This window comes from Lampetra planeri, chromosome 45 (assembly GCF_965212315.1).
Source record: "Lampetra planeri chromosome 45, kcLamPlan1.2.h2, whole genome shotgun sequence".
In the NCBI taxonomy this organism is placed as follows: domain Eukaryota; kingdom Metazoa; phylum Chordata; class Hyperoartia; order Petromyzontiformes; family Petromyzontidae; genus Lampetra; species Lampetra planeri.
Genome location: NC_136151.1, coordinates 6311056 through 6328860, shown reverse-complemented (window position 1 = coordinate 6328860; position 17805 = coordinate 6311056). Strand labels below are relative to the sequence as shown.

The following is a 17805-nucleotide window of genomic DNA, read 5'->3' as shown; positions in this document are numbered from 1 at the left end:
GCTCAACTGACGTTGGTTGTAAATCACCACGGTCCCTTATGTTGTGGCAAGCTTCGGGGCCACTTCCTGGAGTCGTCAAGTTCTGCCATTACGAGAAGGGTACATTTCATTAAAGCGTGTTTAAAAAAATATATTTTTAAATATTACTTATTTTGTTTACGTGACAAACCTTGGTTGTGTCGGGTGGTGGCGAGTTTTACGACACTTTTATATGTACGCGATCTACCCCAAAAACACGTTTTATGGATAATATTGGTCGCAATAGCCTACTTATAATTTTAAATCTTTAATAAGAATTTACACGGTGAGGTTTACAGTGGAAAAACACAGCCTCACCCAAGCGGGTGTAACCAGTCTATCGGACAAACCATCACCGTTTTCATGGTTACCGTGGGGTTTTTGTAAAAATATATCAATTTCGACTCTTTAACCTTGACACTGTGTGTGTGAATGTGACGCCACGTCTACACAGGTGAGTTCGGGCTGCCGCGTGCAACATTCCATGGCGCGTCTCGTGGTGTTTATAATTTATCTGCAGGTGAAGTTAGTTCGTTTCCTTGTTCGTTGTCGCTGCTCTGTGATTTTTTTTACATCGCGCTGCCTTGGCTGGAAGATGTTAACTACCTCGCTTGGTATACAGGAGGCGTGGGTTCGATCCCGACCCTGACGCCTGTACGTTTACTTGGAGTTTGCATTCTCTCTCCCGGTGGTCGCGTGCATTTTTCTCCCAATCCTCCGATGATTCCCTTCACACTTAGAAAAGTGCGTTTAGAGTGTTTGGCTGCTAGAAATGTCTACGTAATAAGCCACGTCTGTGAGCTATCATTTGTGGCCAGGTCGCTTCTGAAAAGAGCTATATACCTCAGTGGGCCTTACCTGGTAAAAGAAAAAATAGTTTTTTTTATAGAATCGACCAAACTCAGCGAGTCCAGGATGTCAAATCTTAACATTAACAATAGGTGATGAATATATATTGTTTAGGTTATGAAGATTTAAATCTTCGATTTTTTTACGCATAATAGGAAAATGGATGGTGAAAGTCATATAATGAACTTAAATGAACCACGATGTTTGTTTAGCCAGGGGTTGTTCGCTGTGGTAATGCGTGAGGCCACCCACCCAGTGGCCCAACCACTCAACCGCACGCCCTTCCCAGCCACCCTTCCTTCAGCCCTCCCTCACCGCCTGCTCGTCGACCCTTCACGCCATCCTCCTGCCCATCTGTCTTCCCTCTCACCAAATAACCCCCCCACTTACTCACTCAACCACCGCCACCCACCCACTCACATACCTCCAATTAGCACGGTTGACTAGGTATGGTGTGAAAGAAGTTCAACATACATACAACCACCGTCCACCCAGAATAAAACGGTGTCGTAGGAATAAAAAAGCAAAAACATATTTGACACATGAACAGAGGACGCACAAAGCCAGTTGTTAAACTATTAGCTGATAAAGATGTTCCACGATTACAGACTGCGAAGCTTAAACAAACAGGCCTTGCAAAGAAAAAATTAATAAAGACACAGATGGGGAAAAAAACTAGTTAACCTTTACCATCAGAATGTTTGTACAAGGTGCGGTTCCACTGTGTGCAATGCACACAGCCTGACCTAGCCGGTCAATCAGCCTGTGGGACAAACCATTATTGCTGTGTCCCTGGCTGCTGCTGCTGCTGCTGGGTTTTGTTGTACAAATATTATATCACTTGAGACCGGTCAAAGCTATGTATGTTGAACTTCTTCCACACTGCACGTAGCCAACAGTGCTAATTCGAAGTGCAGGGGAAGGACAACAAACTAAACACAAAAAACAGTTTTAGCTATTACACAGTGCGTGACTGTAACGCCACGTCTACACAGGTGAGCACAGCTGCCGTGTGGAACATTCCATGACGTGTCTCGGTATTTATAACTAAACTACAGGTGAAGTCAGTTCATTTCCTTGTTCGTCTCCGCTGTGTGAGCTGCTGCTGCGATAGCTCCTCTGTGTGCAGTGGCGAGCGACTGAGTCCGAGTGAAGCCATGCGCCATGGCGAGCGCGTCTCCCAGTGATTGTGTCGACAGTGAGCTGAGCTGCCCCATCTGCCTGCGCACGTTTGACTGCCCCTCCACGCTGAGCTGCGGACACTCGTTCTGCCTCCGGTGTCTGGACGGTGCCTGGGAGACAGCGAGCAGCTTCAGCTGCCCGCAGTGCCGAGCAGCCTTCCCTGAGCGGCCCCAGTTGAAGAGGAACGTGGCACTCGCCAACCTGGTCGAGCAGCTCAGAGTTGGAGAGAAGATGGCTGCAGTTGTATTCTGTGACACTTGTGGTGATGGGGATACTCGTGCAGTGAAGACCTGTCTCAGGTGTGAGACTTCCTTCTGTGGGTCCCACTTGACACCTCACCTGAACAACCCGAGATTGATTGACCACGTCCTGGTGGCTCCCATTGTCAGCCTGGAGGAGCGAAGATGCCAGCAGCATGGAGACCCTTACAGGTTCTTCTGCAAGCAGGACGAGCGCCTGGCCTGCACAGTCTGCACCATCGCAGGAGACCACACTGGTCATAAGGTTATCACGCTGGAGAAAGAGCACGAAACACGGAAGGTGAGGCCTCCATACATAGAGTGAGAACCACTCAGGTGCAGACAAACGATACCACAACTAGAGCTAATAGACGCTGGGCATAACGATATGGGATGTAAATCATCAGTGTGGGCCAATTCCCTCTCCACTGTCCCTTGCCTTTCAGACTGTTCAGTCAGTGGAGGCTGACTTACTGGCCATCACAGTGGATGGCTGTGTGGAGTGGGGCTGAGAGGGGGCCGCTCAGGGAGTGGAATCTCCTCTGGTGACTTCGTCTCTTACAGAGTGGAGTCGAAGAGGAGACGCGAGCGGTGGAGGAGAAGAGGAAGAAGGCGGAGGTGTCCGTGGGACAGATGAAGGCCGCTCACAAGGACGTGCAGGTAACACGTGTGGGCTCTGTGACCCTGTGACCTCCACCCTGCGTGGAGTCTGTGACTCCCTGTGAGGAAAATTCCGTAGATCCAAGTGAAATTTTGTTAGTCTTGAGTCAATGTGTAAAAACGGTGCAGGATATTGCAGTGTTATGGCTATCAGTGCTTGAAATGTATATTTAAACAAATGCAACATTTATAAAAAAAAGTTCATATCTCGTGAGACTGCAACGCATTTTTCAGGATAATTCAAATGACTTGCAATGGGTGAGATAAACAAGCACAGTATGGTGCAACGACTGCATTAGATTAAAAACCAACAAATAAAACAAATACAATTAGGATCAAAATATTACTAGAAATCGGCGGTTAAATTTTACAACGCGAGATGCGACCTTGAAGAGCTATGCCTGGCGTTACGAAATGGAGCGGATATTGGAATGTGGTTCAGGTTGTGCAACTTGTGGGTTGGTGCAGAGCGATCTGACATGCACTGCCACGCTTCGTAGGCTTCAGAATTGTATTACCCGATCCTCAACAACTACCCAGCAGGGTGTGGTAATCAAATAGCGTGCTACTCGCAATAACATCACCGGGTCACAACTCTCCTTGGTCAGCAGGGACAATACTGCACACAGGTTCACCCGATCAGAATGCATGTGTTCACATAGAGTACACCATCATATGGTCGTGCACTCACGGCAGTGTGCAGTAAGAGTGTTTTCTTAAAAATACTATACAGAGTTCTTACATCTCATAGAGCATGCAGTTAGAGAGGATGGGTTATTTTTATTAACCGAATCTATGTTTATATTTTACCAGGTTAGGGGCTACTGAGCTATAAACCCCTTTTTTCAGAAGTTACCTGGCTATCATAAATGATAGTCCAACGAATTGGCTTATCACGTAGGCAATTATTGCAGCCAAATACTATAAATGCGTGATGTTGATTCTAAATGTGGAGGGAAAACCCAGAGGACCCAGATAAAGATCCACGGAATACTCAGTCTCCAAATATACAGTAGGCGTCAGAGTCAGGATCAACCCACGATGTCCTGCAAACCCGGCGAGGTGGTTTACATCTCGCCACCGTGGCACCCAGTAGCTCTCCCACAGGACAGGTTCTCTCTGAGACTATTCCACCCAACAGGCATTTAAAGTTGCACCTCCAACAGGGGCTGGAAACTCAGCGGAGATGAGACTCCCCTTCCCGTACTCCTCCGCCTTGGCTCTCTCGCCGATTGCTCCCACGGTGTCAACTCAGGTGCTTCTTCCCAGCATGGTCCCACTCCGTGGAGTCTCGCCTGGTCCTGCCTGAAAGTTCTTGTCCACCAGACACAGACCTGAGTTGGTGTCGTGTCTCCGCACTCCTGAAAGGCTATGAGGATAGATATGCAGTCGTTCTGTGTATTGCACATCAGTGTGTTTATTTATTTGTATTTATTTACTACCCTCCGAGTGTAAGTGGACTGCAGTGAGATGATGTTCCATCTGTCTGACGCCTTTTAAGCTCTTTTCTGGACAAGTTTCCTGGAAACGAACGTCGCTCCCGTTCAATTCTTCTTCGCAAAATTGTGGGTCTCGTGGTCTTGGCTCTCCACGTCGAAGCCCCTCCCCTCCTGTAAATATGCTCTACCCGTATGGTGATCTCTCGCACACTCATAAACTCTCTCCCAGAAAACAATAAAATACAATTATTATTGTCCACTGTCAATTTGTACACAATGTTCGTCACAACAGGGAATGCAGGAACCACTATAAAGCAGACACAATATATAAGTTATTGAGATTTAAACCTGTTTAATTGTAGGGCACCAAGTCACCTGGTGGTATTAATAATTTACACAAAATAACCATGTTGTGGAGAATATTAATACAAACAGATAAGCAGACACTACATCTTCAGATATGTCTCTATGTAAAAATATGCACGTAAGAAACTTTACAAATCCCATCAGCCCCACAAACTGAGAGTACATAATTTAAGAAGTATTGATTCAGTACAGGAAACTCTAGAGAGGTTCATGCATCATATAGCATTGATTCAAGCGAGCCTGACACTGCTAATGGGATACTCCATGTCAAAGCAGGTCCAGAGTTTGCATGTACTGAATCAATGGTGCTAAAATTATGCATTACCAAATGCAGACAGATCTCTTAAGTAGGCGACTTGTGTGCTTATCGATTGTATTAATAATTTGCAGATCATTATCAATACACCTCTGGATGAAGGCTTTCCAACATCGTGCTAACCATTGACGCTAGTGTGGCCATACTTAGTTGCGCTGGTCAACTCCCTCCTCATTAGGGTTGACAACTTCCCAGGTTTGACTTGCACAGCTTGGGAGTTGACTTCCGTGTTCGGGTGGTAGGAATTTATTTCATATATTAGTGTGTCATTAAAACCCGCCACCACCCGACACAGCCAACTAGTAAGGGTTGTCACGTAAACGGAACATGCCAATTCACACAATGGACAGGAAGGACAAGATCAAAGGGTTCGCATAATGCGCATGCATGATGTACGTTGGCATCTTTAATCCCCCGCTACCCCACTTTGCGCAAGAGAGCAGAAGTGTCGTCACCACATCTATGCCTCTATATAAGGAATGAAACAGGTGGACTTCTCCACAAATCTGGCTGTCGCCTGATGAAGCTAGTTGTAATTACTGGCGAAACGTTGTAGTCAAAGTGTAAATGTTGTGGCTTGGCTCTCCAACACACCAGTGTGCTGTACTAGTATATTGCACTATACTACTATACACTACACAACACACCGGCGTGCCGTACTAGTGACGAATTGGCATGTTCTGTTTACGTGACAACCCTTACGAGTTGGCTCTGTCGGGTTGTGGCGGGTTTTAACGACACATTTTTATATTTACACGATCTAACCCAAAAAAACCTCTCATGGATGATATTGGTCGCGAAAGCCTACGTGTTAAACCAGGAATTGATTTGTAAAAGAATGTGGTCGTATTGGCTTGAACTTCACTATACTGCATGGTTTAGATAAACCTGGGCCAACTAATACATATGCCTGGGTTCAGTCTGTGGAAAAAGTAGCAAACCTACCTCCACTCTAAAAAAGTTCATTGATAGAATCCATCACACGCCCTTTGCTGGATTCTATGGCCCAGACCAAGGTTCGCATCGCAGGTGAGTTCACCCGCATGAGGGCGACGCTGAATGAGGACAAGAGGGCAGCTCTGGACCGCGTGGACGTGAAGGGGCGCGAGCTGCTGTCCTGGATCGAGGAGAACATCGCTCATTACGAGCACGAGATCAGCGAGCTCCAGGCAGCAGCCACGCGCCTGCGCGCTCTGCAGGAGGAGAGGGACTCGCTCACGTTCCTGCAGGTAGAGCGCTCGCGGAGCCAGGGCGAGTGTCCCAGTTTGACAGAGCCCTCAGCAGTAGAGAAACTTCTGGCTAAAGGGTTCACGTATATTAACACATCTATGTGTGTGTGTGTTCAACCACGGTTGCCGAGCACAGGCCGCAAGGTTTGGAACAAAAGTGACTGGCTACTGACAGATTCGAACTTGGAAATAGAGACCAAGCAAGGACATTTCAAGGACGTTTAGTGTGAGGAAAGGAGAAAGAGAAATGAAGTGTCCTACCATACGGTGGTTAACCCTTTCCCGTTCTCAGATGTCTGCAAGTTGCAGTGTGGGTTCCGTTCACCAATGAATATCGGAACACGCTAGCAGTTAAGGTACATTTTATTCAGAGAGGCATGGCGCCTTTGTTTTAAAACACATTGTAGTCACCTCAGAGAACGGTAGCGACTCGACCGCACTCTACGATTGTGGGCGCCAAACTGTGCCAAACGCCCTCCTGCATGGCATTGTGGAAGCCTTGGTGCTGATGAAGTTACGACGTACACGTACGTCATCGGAATCAGAAGAAAAACGTGTTATCCATACAGCACACGTACTGATAACAAAGGAAGTGACAAACCCACAAAGACAGATTCTGTGTGCATCTTCATCATATTCACACATTGTCAACAAGTTGTTTATCATCCAAGATCTCTTTCAATACCCTCGCAATTTACTCCTTTTGGTCACCGTCCCATGAATGCTCTTCCCCTGCCTTCTATTCTCATCGTGTTTTACATCAATACAATAATACACTCTGATCACTCCTGTCTATCTATGGTTCAATTTATCTTATATTATTTATCAATCCCTGTCCCTTTTTTCTTCCACAGGGCCATATGAAGAAGACAGAGAGGTACCTTAGTGCACGAATACAGGTTGAGGCTGGGTTTGCTCACCATGTGAATGCGTTAGTAAGAGAGGGATTTGAAGAACCCAGAAATGTATCGGCGAGTGTTGCTGTGTCTATCCCCATGTCTGTCTGTCTCTCTCTCTTGCTAGGTCTTTGTGTGTCTCCTGTGTCCATGTCTTTGTTCAACCTCCTATGTTGGTCTCTACTAATATTGGTTTCTGCTACTGTATATCTAAGCTGTACCCCATGGTGGCAGAGTCCATTGTATAAGATCTTTAAGTAAGAATGGCTATTGCCACCTAAATTCAGGGGGAGGATATTATTGCAGAGTTTAGCAACATAGTGGCTGAGCGCAAGTGTTTCAGTGTCTTCTCCCTGTCTCACCGTGTCTGTGTATATATTTATTGTGTGCTTCAAACGCATTCATCTTCCTCTGTCCATAGTTGTGCAATATTCCTTAAGGACCCTGTACTCGTTCTCTGCAAAGTTGACGTTTTTGTTTCGTTGTTGCCGTGCTAACGCACCCCGGATCTCCTTTGTAAGATAGCCGGGCAACTGGCTAAGCGCGACCAATCGTGTAACAAATCTAAATAAACTTAAACATTACCTAGCCCACCTCCTGCAGGATTCTGCCTAAAGTCATCTACCCTGTGCTGTATCAGTGCTGTGTCTGCACTGTTTGTTGTTTACGTGTTGACACGCGCTCGTGTGACGTCCTCTCTTCCCGTGTGCTTAGGACTGAGCGCCCCCCACCGCCCGCTCCTCCGAGTGACTTGACTTTGGGTGACGTGAGCTGGCTGAGTGGAGTCATTGAAAAGCTCAAGCTGTCTGCACCATGTGAGTTCACATTCACACTGCCAATATACGTATGTATGTTCAACTTATTTTCCACTGTACAGAGCCAACCGTGCTAATCAGAGGTCATACACGGACATATAGAAGGAGACAACAGCAATCGCCATTTGTCACTAAGTGGTGGTTACTTCACCACGGTGCTAGTGCCAGGCTATGTGCACGTTAAGGCCACGTGAAGTGTCGAACGCCCGCTGACAGGTCACAGGACAAACCCAGGTGCCATGGGTCGACTGACTGAAGTGACTGGCCGATGTACCACCTGTGCCCCCTACTGTGCCAAGGAGACAGACCAAAGGCTAGACACACATACAAATAAATGCAAGCAGGTTTAGAAGACATCTATTTGTTTTGCTAGTGGCTCAGTGTAAAGGGGAGGCCTGTGCTGTTGAAACAGCCAAGCCCAAATAGCAGGGCCCTGGGTTCAAGCCCCATTTCTAACTCCTATCCAGGATAGCCAATGTCCTCAAGTGCGATGAGTCTAGCCTTAGCTTAGTCTCCAATGACTGAACAACAAACCCAACCCTCACCACTCATGGCACTCAATTCACTCTCAACCAGGGGTGAGGGCATCGATATCAGTGGCGGAGGTAGAGTGGAGCTCAATAACGTAGATAACTCAGCTTCTGTCTCACGGGAATAATGACATCAACACCCTCATCGTCCATGATCTATCCACTGTTAGATGAATGCCACCACAAGTCATAATGTAGCTACTCCACATCTCATTTTACATATCTGGAGCGCCGTGGCTTAATGCGCTCACATCGTCGCTCCATCTCTCGGGCGAGCACTCACCATTGGCTGCCGCTCCATCATTAGCGTCGACCACTAGACCTCGTCCGTTCTGGCGATGTGTCTCGCCTGAACACTCCTCACCATCATCATCACGATCGATGGGCAGATAGCCCGTAGTAGGTATCTACTGCAAATTCCGTCATTTGTTTCCACTTTTCTCTGTCTTGTGCCAATATTCTCATAGTGCCACATCTTTCTGGCACCAATCTCTTTTCTCATTCTGTGATAGGTCTTCCTCTATGAGTCTCTATGAATCCCTATCGATATCTACGAGTTTCAATTGGTATCTACGAGTCTCAATGAGTATATTTCGCTCTCCATACAACTCTGGATCTGTGAGTCTCTATTGATCACTGATTCTCTGAGTCTCTATGAGTCTATCATCATCACGATCCATTGGCGATAGCCCGAAGTAGGTGTCCACTGCATATTTCATAATTTTTTCCACTTTCCTCTTGTTATCAGTAGTGCCAATATACTCAAGTAGTGACCACATCTTTCGGGCACTAATCTTTTGTGATGTCGGAATCAAGCCATTCTCTAGCGCCCCTACTTTTGTTTACTTACCAAATGGTTTGGTGATGCTGGTACTGCGTCGGCATTGGTGCACAATCACAAATAACAAAACAACTCAACAGATTATTCAGAGCACACGCATATTTATACATGTTCACTACTATATTTGTCCTTTTAAGGTAATCTTATTGATGAATGCAAGTTTTTTTTACGTAGTTTTCTTATTAGCTTATAATTATGCTATCTAATTTGCATGTGTTCCCTTCTGCACGGGCTCCCGTTTCTGTCTGTCAGTTATATTACAAGTGTGTACTCCTCCATCCTTATTGGCGCACTTTTCAGCTTTAGTTAAATGTAATTTGTATGTGTTGTGTGGTGTATGAAGACTCAGGAGGCAGAATTGCTACTAAGGGCTTACGCCAGTTTATTAACACAAGGGGTTAACACTACACACCAGAGGTAGGTGTCCCTACACTCGGCCCTTCACGCGGACCTCGGTGTCTATCTGCTGCTAGCCTTGGCTATCTCTTGGCTCTCTCACTCGAGTTGGGACGGGGGCTCCACCAACACTGCCCGACCGAGGAGAGCAGCACTCCACATAAACCTAGCCGGCTCTTGCGGACTTCTCTCAGCCCTACCCCTGGCTATCTCTTCAGACACTCTCCATCCCGGGCTCCAACAACGACCCCGCTTTCGTCACCCGATCCCCCTTAAGTACCCCGAGGTGACATGACATCATCGCGCCTCACCGCGCGCATGACGTCACGTCTCCATACTACTCCTCTACATATGTATGCATGTTGAACTTATTTTGCACCGTACGTAGCCAACCGTGCTAATCTATGAGTCTCTGCAGGTCTATATGCGGCTGGGTGTCTGTGGGTAACTATGTATGTGTGTATATTTGTTGAAATTATTTTGCAAAATACTGAGCCAACTGTGCTTATCGGAAGATTTGTCAGACTTTGTCGGTGTTCATGGATCTGAACAATTTAACACAATAGGTGCCACTGCACTGATTGAAAACTTTCCCTGATTGGAAACACGCTATGCTGCTTGTCATTTTCAAGTTCAGATGTCCAATAGCACTCCCACCTGCTTTCTCCCACACTTGCTCATTACACGAGAAATTGATAAGGAATGAGAGCCTCTGATTCATTATAAAATTATGAATAAGGAATGGGCGAAGTGTCCATTCCAATGTAACAGATGAGTCCATTCGTAGCTTATCTTGAAGCTGGGAGATCCAGACTCAAGACACCTTAAAGATTATTGGGGTTTATTGTTAATGCCTGAAACTCTCTCAGAATCAAAGGCACCTATAGGATTTTGTGTTAATATTCAGATGTTTATCATCACGACCCTATCACACACACAGTGTACATCACTACACTATCACACACACGAGTGTACATCACTACACTATCACACACACACACACACACGAGTGTACATCACTACACTATCACACACACACGAGTGTACATCACTACACTATCACACACGCACACACGATTGTACATCACTACACTATCACACACACACACACGAGTTTACATCATTACACTATCACACACACGAGTGTACATCACTACACTATCACACACACACACACAAGTGTACATCACTACACTATCACACACACACACGAGTGTACATCACTACACTATCACACACACACACGAGTGTACATCACTACACTATCACACACACACACGAGTGTATATCACTACACTATCACACACACACACAAGTGTATATCACTATACTATCACACACACACGAGTGTACATCACTACACTATCACACACACACACACGAGTTTACATCGCTACACTATCACACACACACGAGTGTACATCACTACACCATCACACACACACACGAGTGTACATCACTACACTATCACACACACACGAGTGTACATCACTACACTATCACACACACACACGAGTGGACATCACTAAACTATCACACACACAGTGTGCATCACTACACTACCACACACACACACGAGTGTACATCACTACACTATCACACACACACACACACGAGTGTACATCACTACACAATCACACACACAAACACACGAGTGTACATCACTACACTATCACACACACGAGTGTACATCACTACACTATCACACACACACACACGAGTGTACATCACTACACTATCACACACACACGAGTGTACATAACTACACTACCACACACACACACGAGTGTACATCACTACACTATCACACACACACACACGAGTGTACATCACTACACTATCTCACACACACATACACGAGTGTACATCACTACACTATCACACACACACAGACCACGAGCGTACATCACTACACTACCACACACACACACGAGTGTACATCACTACACTACCACACACACACACACGAGTGTACATCACTACACTATCACACACACACGAGTGTACATCACTACACTATCACACACACACACACACGTGTACATCACCACACTATCACACACATACACGAGTGTACATCACTACACTATCGCACACACACACACACACACGAGTGTACATCACTACACAATCACACACACACGAGTGTACATCACTACACTATCACACTAGTGAGCAGCTGGTGCGGTGTGTAAACGTCACCACAGGGGAGACAAAGGCGGCCGGGCGTGGTGTTGGCCAACCCCAGCCCCTTGTGTGCCGTGTCGGCCTTCACAGCCACTCACCAAAAGCACTTGCTGCTACAATCTGTGAAAGGTTATACGGGAGACCGTTGTGTTTGTTGTACACACACGGACGCTACGGCGTGTTCATATCCACGCTGCTGCTGCTGCGATCCACCTCCTGGCACCTCGAAAAGCCCCGCAGGTGCTTGGCCTGGGCAGGGCTCGCACTGGCGGCCACCACCACCCTGCCTAGCAGGTGCTACAGGCTGCGGGGCCACGTGGCGGGGCAGCCACCACCCTGCCAAGTAGGTGCTACAGGCTGCGGGGCCACGTGGCGGGGCAGCCACCACCCTGCCGAGCAGGTGCTACAGGCTGCGGGGCCACGTGGCGGGGCAGCAGATGGCAGGGCAGCAGATGGCGGGGCAGACAAACGCACCGCTGTACTGTACTTCTGTGCTCTCGCCAGCCGCGCTGCCTGCCTTCGCCAACGCGCGGTGACCGGCGTGGTGAAGTATGGTCAAATATCCCCCACGACCTGCACTGTGTAGGGAGGCCCTCACCCAGCAGTGGATTGACAAAGTTCCCGTTACATGTCATCACACCGATAGCTACGCATTACAACGTTGTATAACAATGCTCATTATGAATTGCTCTATTGTAGTGTACGTGCGTGTTAGTGTACGAGTGCTATTGTTATAGTTGTGCTGTTGTTACACGGCTACTGTGATTATCGTTACTGCAGACGGACGCTCACCGACTCTGGACCCAAACTCGGTCCACAACAACCTCCAGATTTCCTCGGACCTCAGGACGGTGACGGGGACCACTGTCTCCCAGGGTCGCCCCGATCACCCACACCGCTTTGATTGGTATCCACATGCCCTGTGCTCTGAGAGCTTCTCGTCGGGTCAGCACTACTGGGAGGTGGACGTGGGGGGTGCGGCGGGGGGCTGTGCGGTTGGAGTCGCGTACGGGACGATCGCACGGAAAGGGGGTGGTGACGAGTGCGGGCTGGGAAAGAACGACTCATCCTGGGTTTTACGTAAATATAACAACAGCTGCTCAGTGCGTCATGGTGGTGTAACGACCTCAGTGCCGGTGAGGGATCTTCCCCGGAGAATCGGGTGTCACCTGCACTGGGAGGCGGGTCTGCTGTCGTTTTACCGCGCCGACTCCATGGAGCTGCTGCACTCCTTCCACCACTCGTTTAGTCAACCGCTCTACCCCGCGCTGTTTGTGTGGTGTATTGGTGACTCAGTGAGTCTTCTGGATTTAAGTCGTGCGTCCTGAGAGCACGGAGTGTGAGCAGCGCAGAGAAACGGGCACAACGCACAGACTCATGCACACAAAGACACAGATCCCCCGTGTAGCCTTCACAGGCTGTTGGGGCAAGTGCTGTCAGGGAGCACCAATGGGGCCGTCCATAAATGACGTCACGTACCTGGGAAGGGGGGGTTAGACATTTGTGACGATGAGGGGGGGGGGGGTGAAAAATGTGACGTCACGTCAAAATAAGTAACTTTAAATAAATATGGACAACACGTTCTTTAAATATACTTTTTAATAAATGTTTTCTCCTACAACATAAGAGTGCAGCGCCACATTAAATATGCACTACAATGACAATAGTTTAAAGCTATCTGAGGCATGTTTTATTTTCTTGGGGGGGTGGGGGCAGAGCTATGTGACGTCATAATTGAGGGGGGGGTCTGACTTTTTGTAACGCCGTGTGACGAAGTGGGGGGGGGTCAAAAATCGCGTGACGTCATTTATGGACGGCCCCTATGAAGGCCGGCACAGCACACTAGGGGGTGGGTGGCCAACATCACGCCCGGCCGCCTTTGTCTCCCCAGTGGTGATGTTTACACACCGTACCAGGAACTCATTTGAGGCTGAGTCGACCTAGGGGAGGATCATGACCGGTTTACCAACACCATTAAAAGCGATTATATGAATCGGTCTTGGGTCTCCCCTAGGTCGACTCAGCCTCAAATGACTACCTGGTGCGATGAGTAAACATTACCCCTGGGGATACAAAGGCGGGTCTCTCCCAGGCTGGCCTTCATAGGTGAAACTCACTAACAGCTCTTAACTGATCAGTATTTTAAAGCTATACGGGGGATCTTTGTCTTCGAGTAAGTGGGTTGGTTTGTATGCCTTTGTGTTTCTTTGTTACTGTGTCTGTGTGTGTCTTTGTCTTTGCGTGTGTCTTTGTTATTGTGTTTGTGTCTTTGTTACTGTCTGTGCATGTCTTTGTGTGTTTTTGTTATTGTGGTTGTGTCTTTGTTACTGTGTCTGTGCGTGTCTTTGTCTTTGTGTATTTGTGGGCGTGGTGCTGCCTACCACTCCCTCGTGTGTCACAGTGCCGGCCTTCATAGTTGCTATTCGCTACGAATAGCACTTGCCCCAACAGTCTGTTAAGGCTACATGGGGGATCTTTGTCTTTAGTGTATAGAGAGCCATGTGCGTAGTGTGGGGAGGAGCGGTGGTGCAGTGGTTAGCGCACTGGTGGGGGAGGGCGGGGGGAGCCAAGCTTCTCTCTGACGTCATCGTCCCTCGGACCGCGCGCCGCGTGGCGCTCAACGCCGAGAGGGCGGAGCTCCACCGCGGGCGTGCTGGGAACACGCGTCACGTGACGCTACGGGGTGACGCGCACCATCCCCCTCGCAGTCACTCGCTCGTTGGGTGATAAACCCGGGGTGGGAATGGGATGGCATCACTAGGGGGGGACTACTCGTGGTGTGTGCTGAGCGTCGCTGGGCTAAAACATCTATGTTATAACCATCGGGTCGAGGGACTCCTCCATCCACCAACGTGGTTGTATTGTACAGGGCATAGAGATAGAGAAGCCAAGTAGGAGGAGGAGATCTTTCACCAACAATATTATTCGTAATAAAAGTTTGTTTTTATTAATATTTTAATTATCTGCTCTCAGGCCACAACCTTCGATTCATGGGATAATGCCTACCTCTGCTGACAACAATGGGAACTGTCCTTTGACTTTGAAGTGGGTTCAAATAATTAAGAGCCTGATATATATCTAGAGTAAATATCTACCTTCCACTACAACACGACTAATATTGTCTCAACACGCATTAATAATACGCAGACACTGTGTGTTATTACAGGGAGAGAGACACTGCAAACTCCAAATATACAGCAGCCGTCAGGGTGAGAATACAACTCACGACTTCCTGCATACTAGTCGAGGGAGTTAATATCTCCTAGCCACCACGGCGCCCCTCCTTAACGTGAGACACCAATATGGTAAGAACCCAACCTCGAGTCTCAGGCTGTTTAGCAACGCGTATATGATTTTAGACGCATTGATTATATCGTACCAGTTGTGTACTTGTGTGATCGCTAATCGCATTGTGCTCTGGACTGTGCATTAACTTTCTATTTGCTTCATTGCTAGCATCGGTTTGACTTGTTTTGCTTTTTTCATTTTTGTGACCCAGGTCACTCTTGTCAATGAGACTCATCCTGATCTCCTGAGTTCTCACCTCGTTGAACTCAAATTCAACTCGACTCGATCATCATCAGCATCAGCAGAAGTGTCATCTGCAGCAGAATTAGTAACAGCAGCAGGACCTACAGCATCAGCAGTGGTAGCTCCATCATTAGCATCATCATCGTAAGCATCAGGAGTAGTACCAACAGCATAAAAATAATGTAAGCATTTTCAGCAGCAACAGAATCATCACCATCAGCAGTAGAAGCAGCAAAAGCAACAGCAATCACTCTTGCAGCCGAGACTCATCCTGGTCTCTTGAGTTCTCGCCTGGTTAAACAAATCGACTTTAACACATAAACTTTCGCGACCAATATTATCAATAATAAAGGCTTCTTGGGTTAGATCGCGTAAATATACATATACTTGATTGTGTTCTGGGTTACCTGTGAATTGGAATCACATTTTATTGTGGGTCAAGGGTCAATGTGTGTTTGGTGATGAATAAAAACATTAAATCTGAACATCAGTTTACTGTGCTGGGATGTGTGGGCTCATGTGGTGGGTAAGTTTCCTCGTCTCTATGTGGCTGGGCGGTGGCAGTTTGACATCGTGATATCAGTAGTGGCTATGCACGTGGCCTGTAATTCCGCACTGTGGAGCCGAGGGCTGGTGTGACCCCTCGAATGTTGTGAAGCCCACTTCCCGAGGGAGCCGAGGAGGTGCCGTACCCAGGTTGGCTCTGCCAGGAGAACCCTGTACAGCAAAGTGTGGACTGCAATTTTCTGTCCCTTCTGTATGGCATAGAGTGTAGCGCCGTTTCAGTCGCAGATTTTCTCCGGGTCCTCTAATTTATTCCCACATTCACACACTCAAACATTCATTGACTAAAGACATCTTAATATATATAGAGGAGCGCAGAGATTTGGTAATAAGTTTAACACGTAGGCTTTCACGACCTAATATAATCCATAACACATTTTTTGGGGGGTTAGAACACGTAAATATATAAATGATTAAGCTAGTTGTAATTACTGGTGAAACGTCTTACTCAGATTGTAAATGTTGTGGCTTGGCTGTTCAACACACTGGTGTGCTGTACTATTTATGAATTAGCATGTTCTATTCACGTGACAAACCTTACTAATTGGTTGTGTCGGGTGGTGTCAGGTTTATTGACACATTTATATATTTACGCGATCTAACCCAAAGAAAACCTGTATTATAGATTCGACTACGGCTGGGAACACTCAACATCGGAACATTGACAGGGAGAAGTCGAGAATTGTCAGCTGCCCTAAAGGCCCGTCGTATCGACATCGTATGCATCCAAGAAACGAAGTGGAGTGGAGCAAAGGCCAGGGAGATTGGAGAAGGATACAAACTGTTCTACAATGGTGAAAGAAACACCAAGAACGGCGTTGGAATCGCAGTCAGCCAAAATCTACGAGACAATGTCGTGGCCGTTCAACGTGTTTCCGACCGCCTCATGTCCATCGAAATCGACTCAAACGACCTATGCCTCCGGGTGGTATCTTGTTATGCGCCGCAGCCTGGCTGCCCAGCAGATACCAAGGAGGAATTTTGGGAACAATTTGATGAACACATGCAATCGATAAATGGAGAAGAGCAGTTAGTAATTGGTGGAGACCTAAATGGACACGTTGGAAACGCCCGGGATGGATACCCTCGAAACCATGGTGGCCAAGGATATGGTACCCGGAACGATGAGGGAAACCGAGCCCTGGACTTTGCGGAAGCCCATGATCTTGTCCTCGCCAACACCTTCTTCAAAAAGAGACTGTCCCATCTCATTACGTACGCCAGTGGTGGGAGATCAACTCAAATTGATTATTGGCTTGTCAAGCGGGATAAGCTGAAAACGGTGACAAACACTAAAGTCATACCATCGGACAACATCGCCCCACAACATCGCATCCTGGTCATGGACATGAAAATGGACATTGGCCAGCGACATCACCCACCAACAACTGGACAGCAGCGAATTAAGTGGTGGCGGATGAAGGAATGCAAGGATCAGCTGAGAGTCACCCTCAATCAGATTGACGTGAACACCAACCGACCAGCGAATGCGATTTGGGAAGATCTCGCCGGCCAACTGTGCACAGCAGCAACAAAAGCACTGGGGCTAACTAAGCCGGGAAAACACTTCATTGACAAGCAAATATGGTGGTGGAACGAAGAAGTTCAGCTAGCAGTGAAAGAGAAGAAGCTAGCTTTCAAGAAGTGGCGCCAAACGCTCGCAGATCTGGATTACCAACAATACAGAAACTTCAAATCAGCAGCGAAGCGAGTAGTAGCAGCGGTGAAATTAGCTCAATACGACCAA

The 17805-nt window shown here is 47.4% G+C and overlaps 2 protein-coding genes across 3 annotated transcripts; both read left to right on the top strand.

Moving 5' to 3' along the window:
- The first annotated feature begins 1633 nt into the window (after positions 1 to 1633).
- Positions 1634 to 15979, top strand: LOC144733074 (E3 ubiquitin-protein ligase TRIM11-like). Of its 2 annotated transcripts, XM_078614811.1 has the most exons (6): positions 1634 to 2589; positions 2853 to 2948; positions 6080 to 6298; positions 7153 to 7175; positions 7909 to 8009; positions 12744 to 15979. In XM_078614811.1, the coding sequence occupies exons 1-6, from the start codon at positions 2032 to 2034 to the stop codon at positions 13289 to 13291; spliced, it is 1545 nt and encodes a 514-aa protein (XP_078470937.1). In that variant the 5' UTR covers positions 1634 to 2031; the 3' UTR covers positions 13292 to 15979. The 2 variants fall into 2 exon arrangements, with proteins under 2 accessions (XP_078470937.1, XP_078470939.1); XM_078614813.1 differs by lacking the exon at positions 6080 to 6298 and having other exon boundaries at positions 1640 to 2589.
- LOC144733179 (uncharacterized) lies at positions 8485 to 12736 on the top strand. Its single transcript, XM_078614971.1, has 2 exons — positions 8485 to 8494; positions 10684 to 12736. The coding sequence occupies exons 1-2, from the start codon at positions 8485 to 8487 to the stop codon at positions 11946 to 11948; spliced, it is 1275 nt and encodes a 424-aa protein (XP_078471097.1). The 3' UTR covers positions 11949 to 12736.
- Positions 15980 to 17805: the final 1826 nt, after the last annotated feature.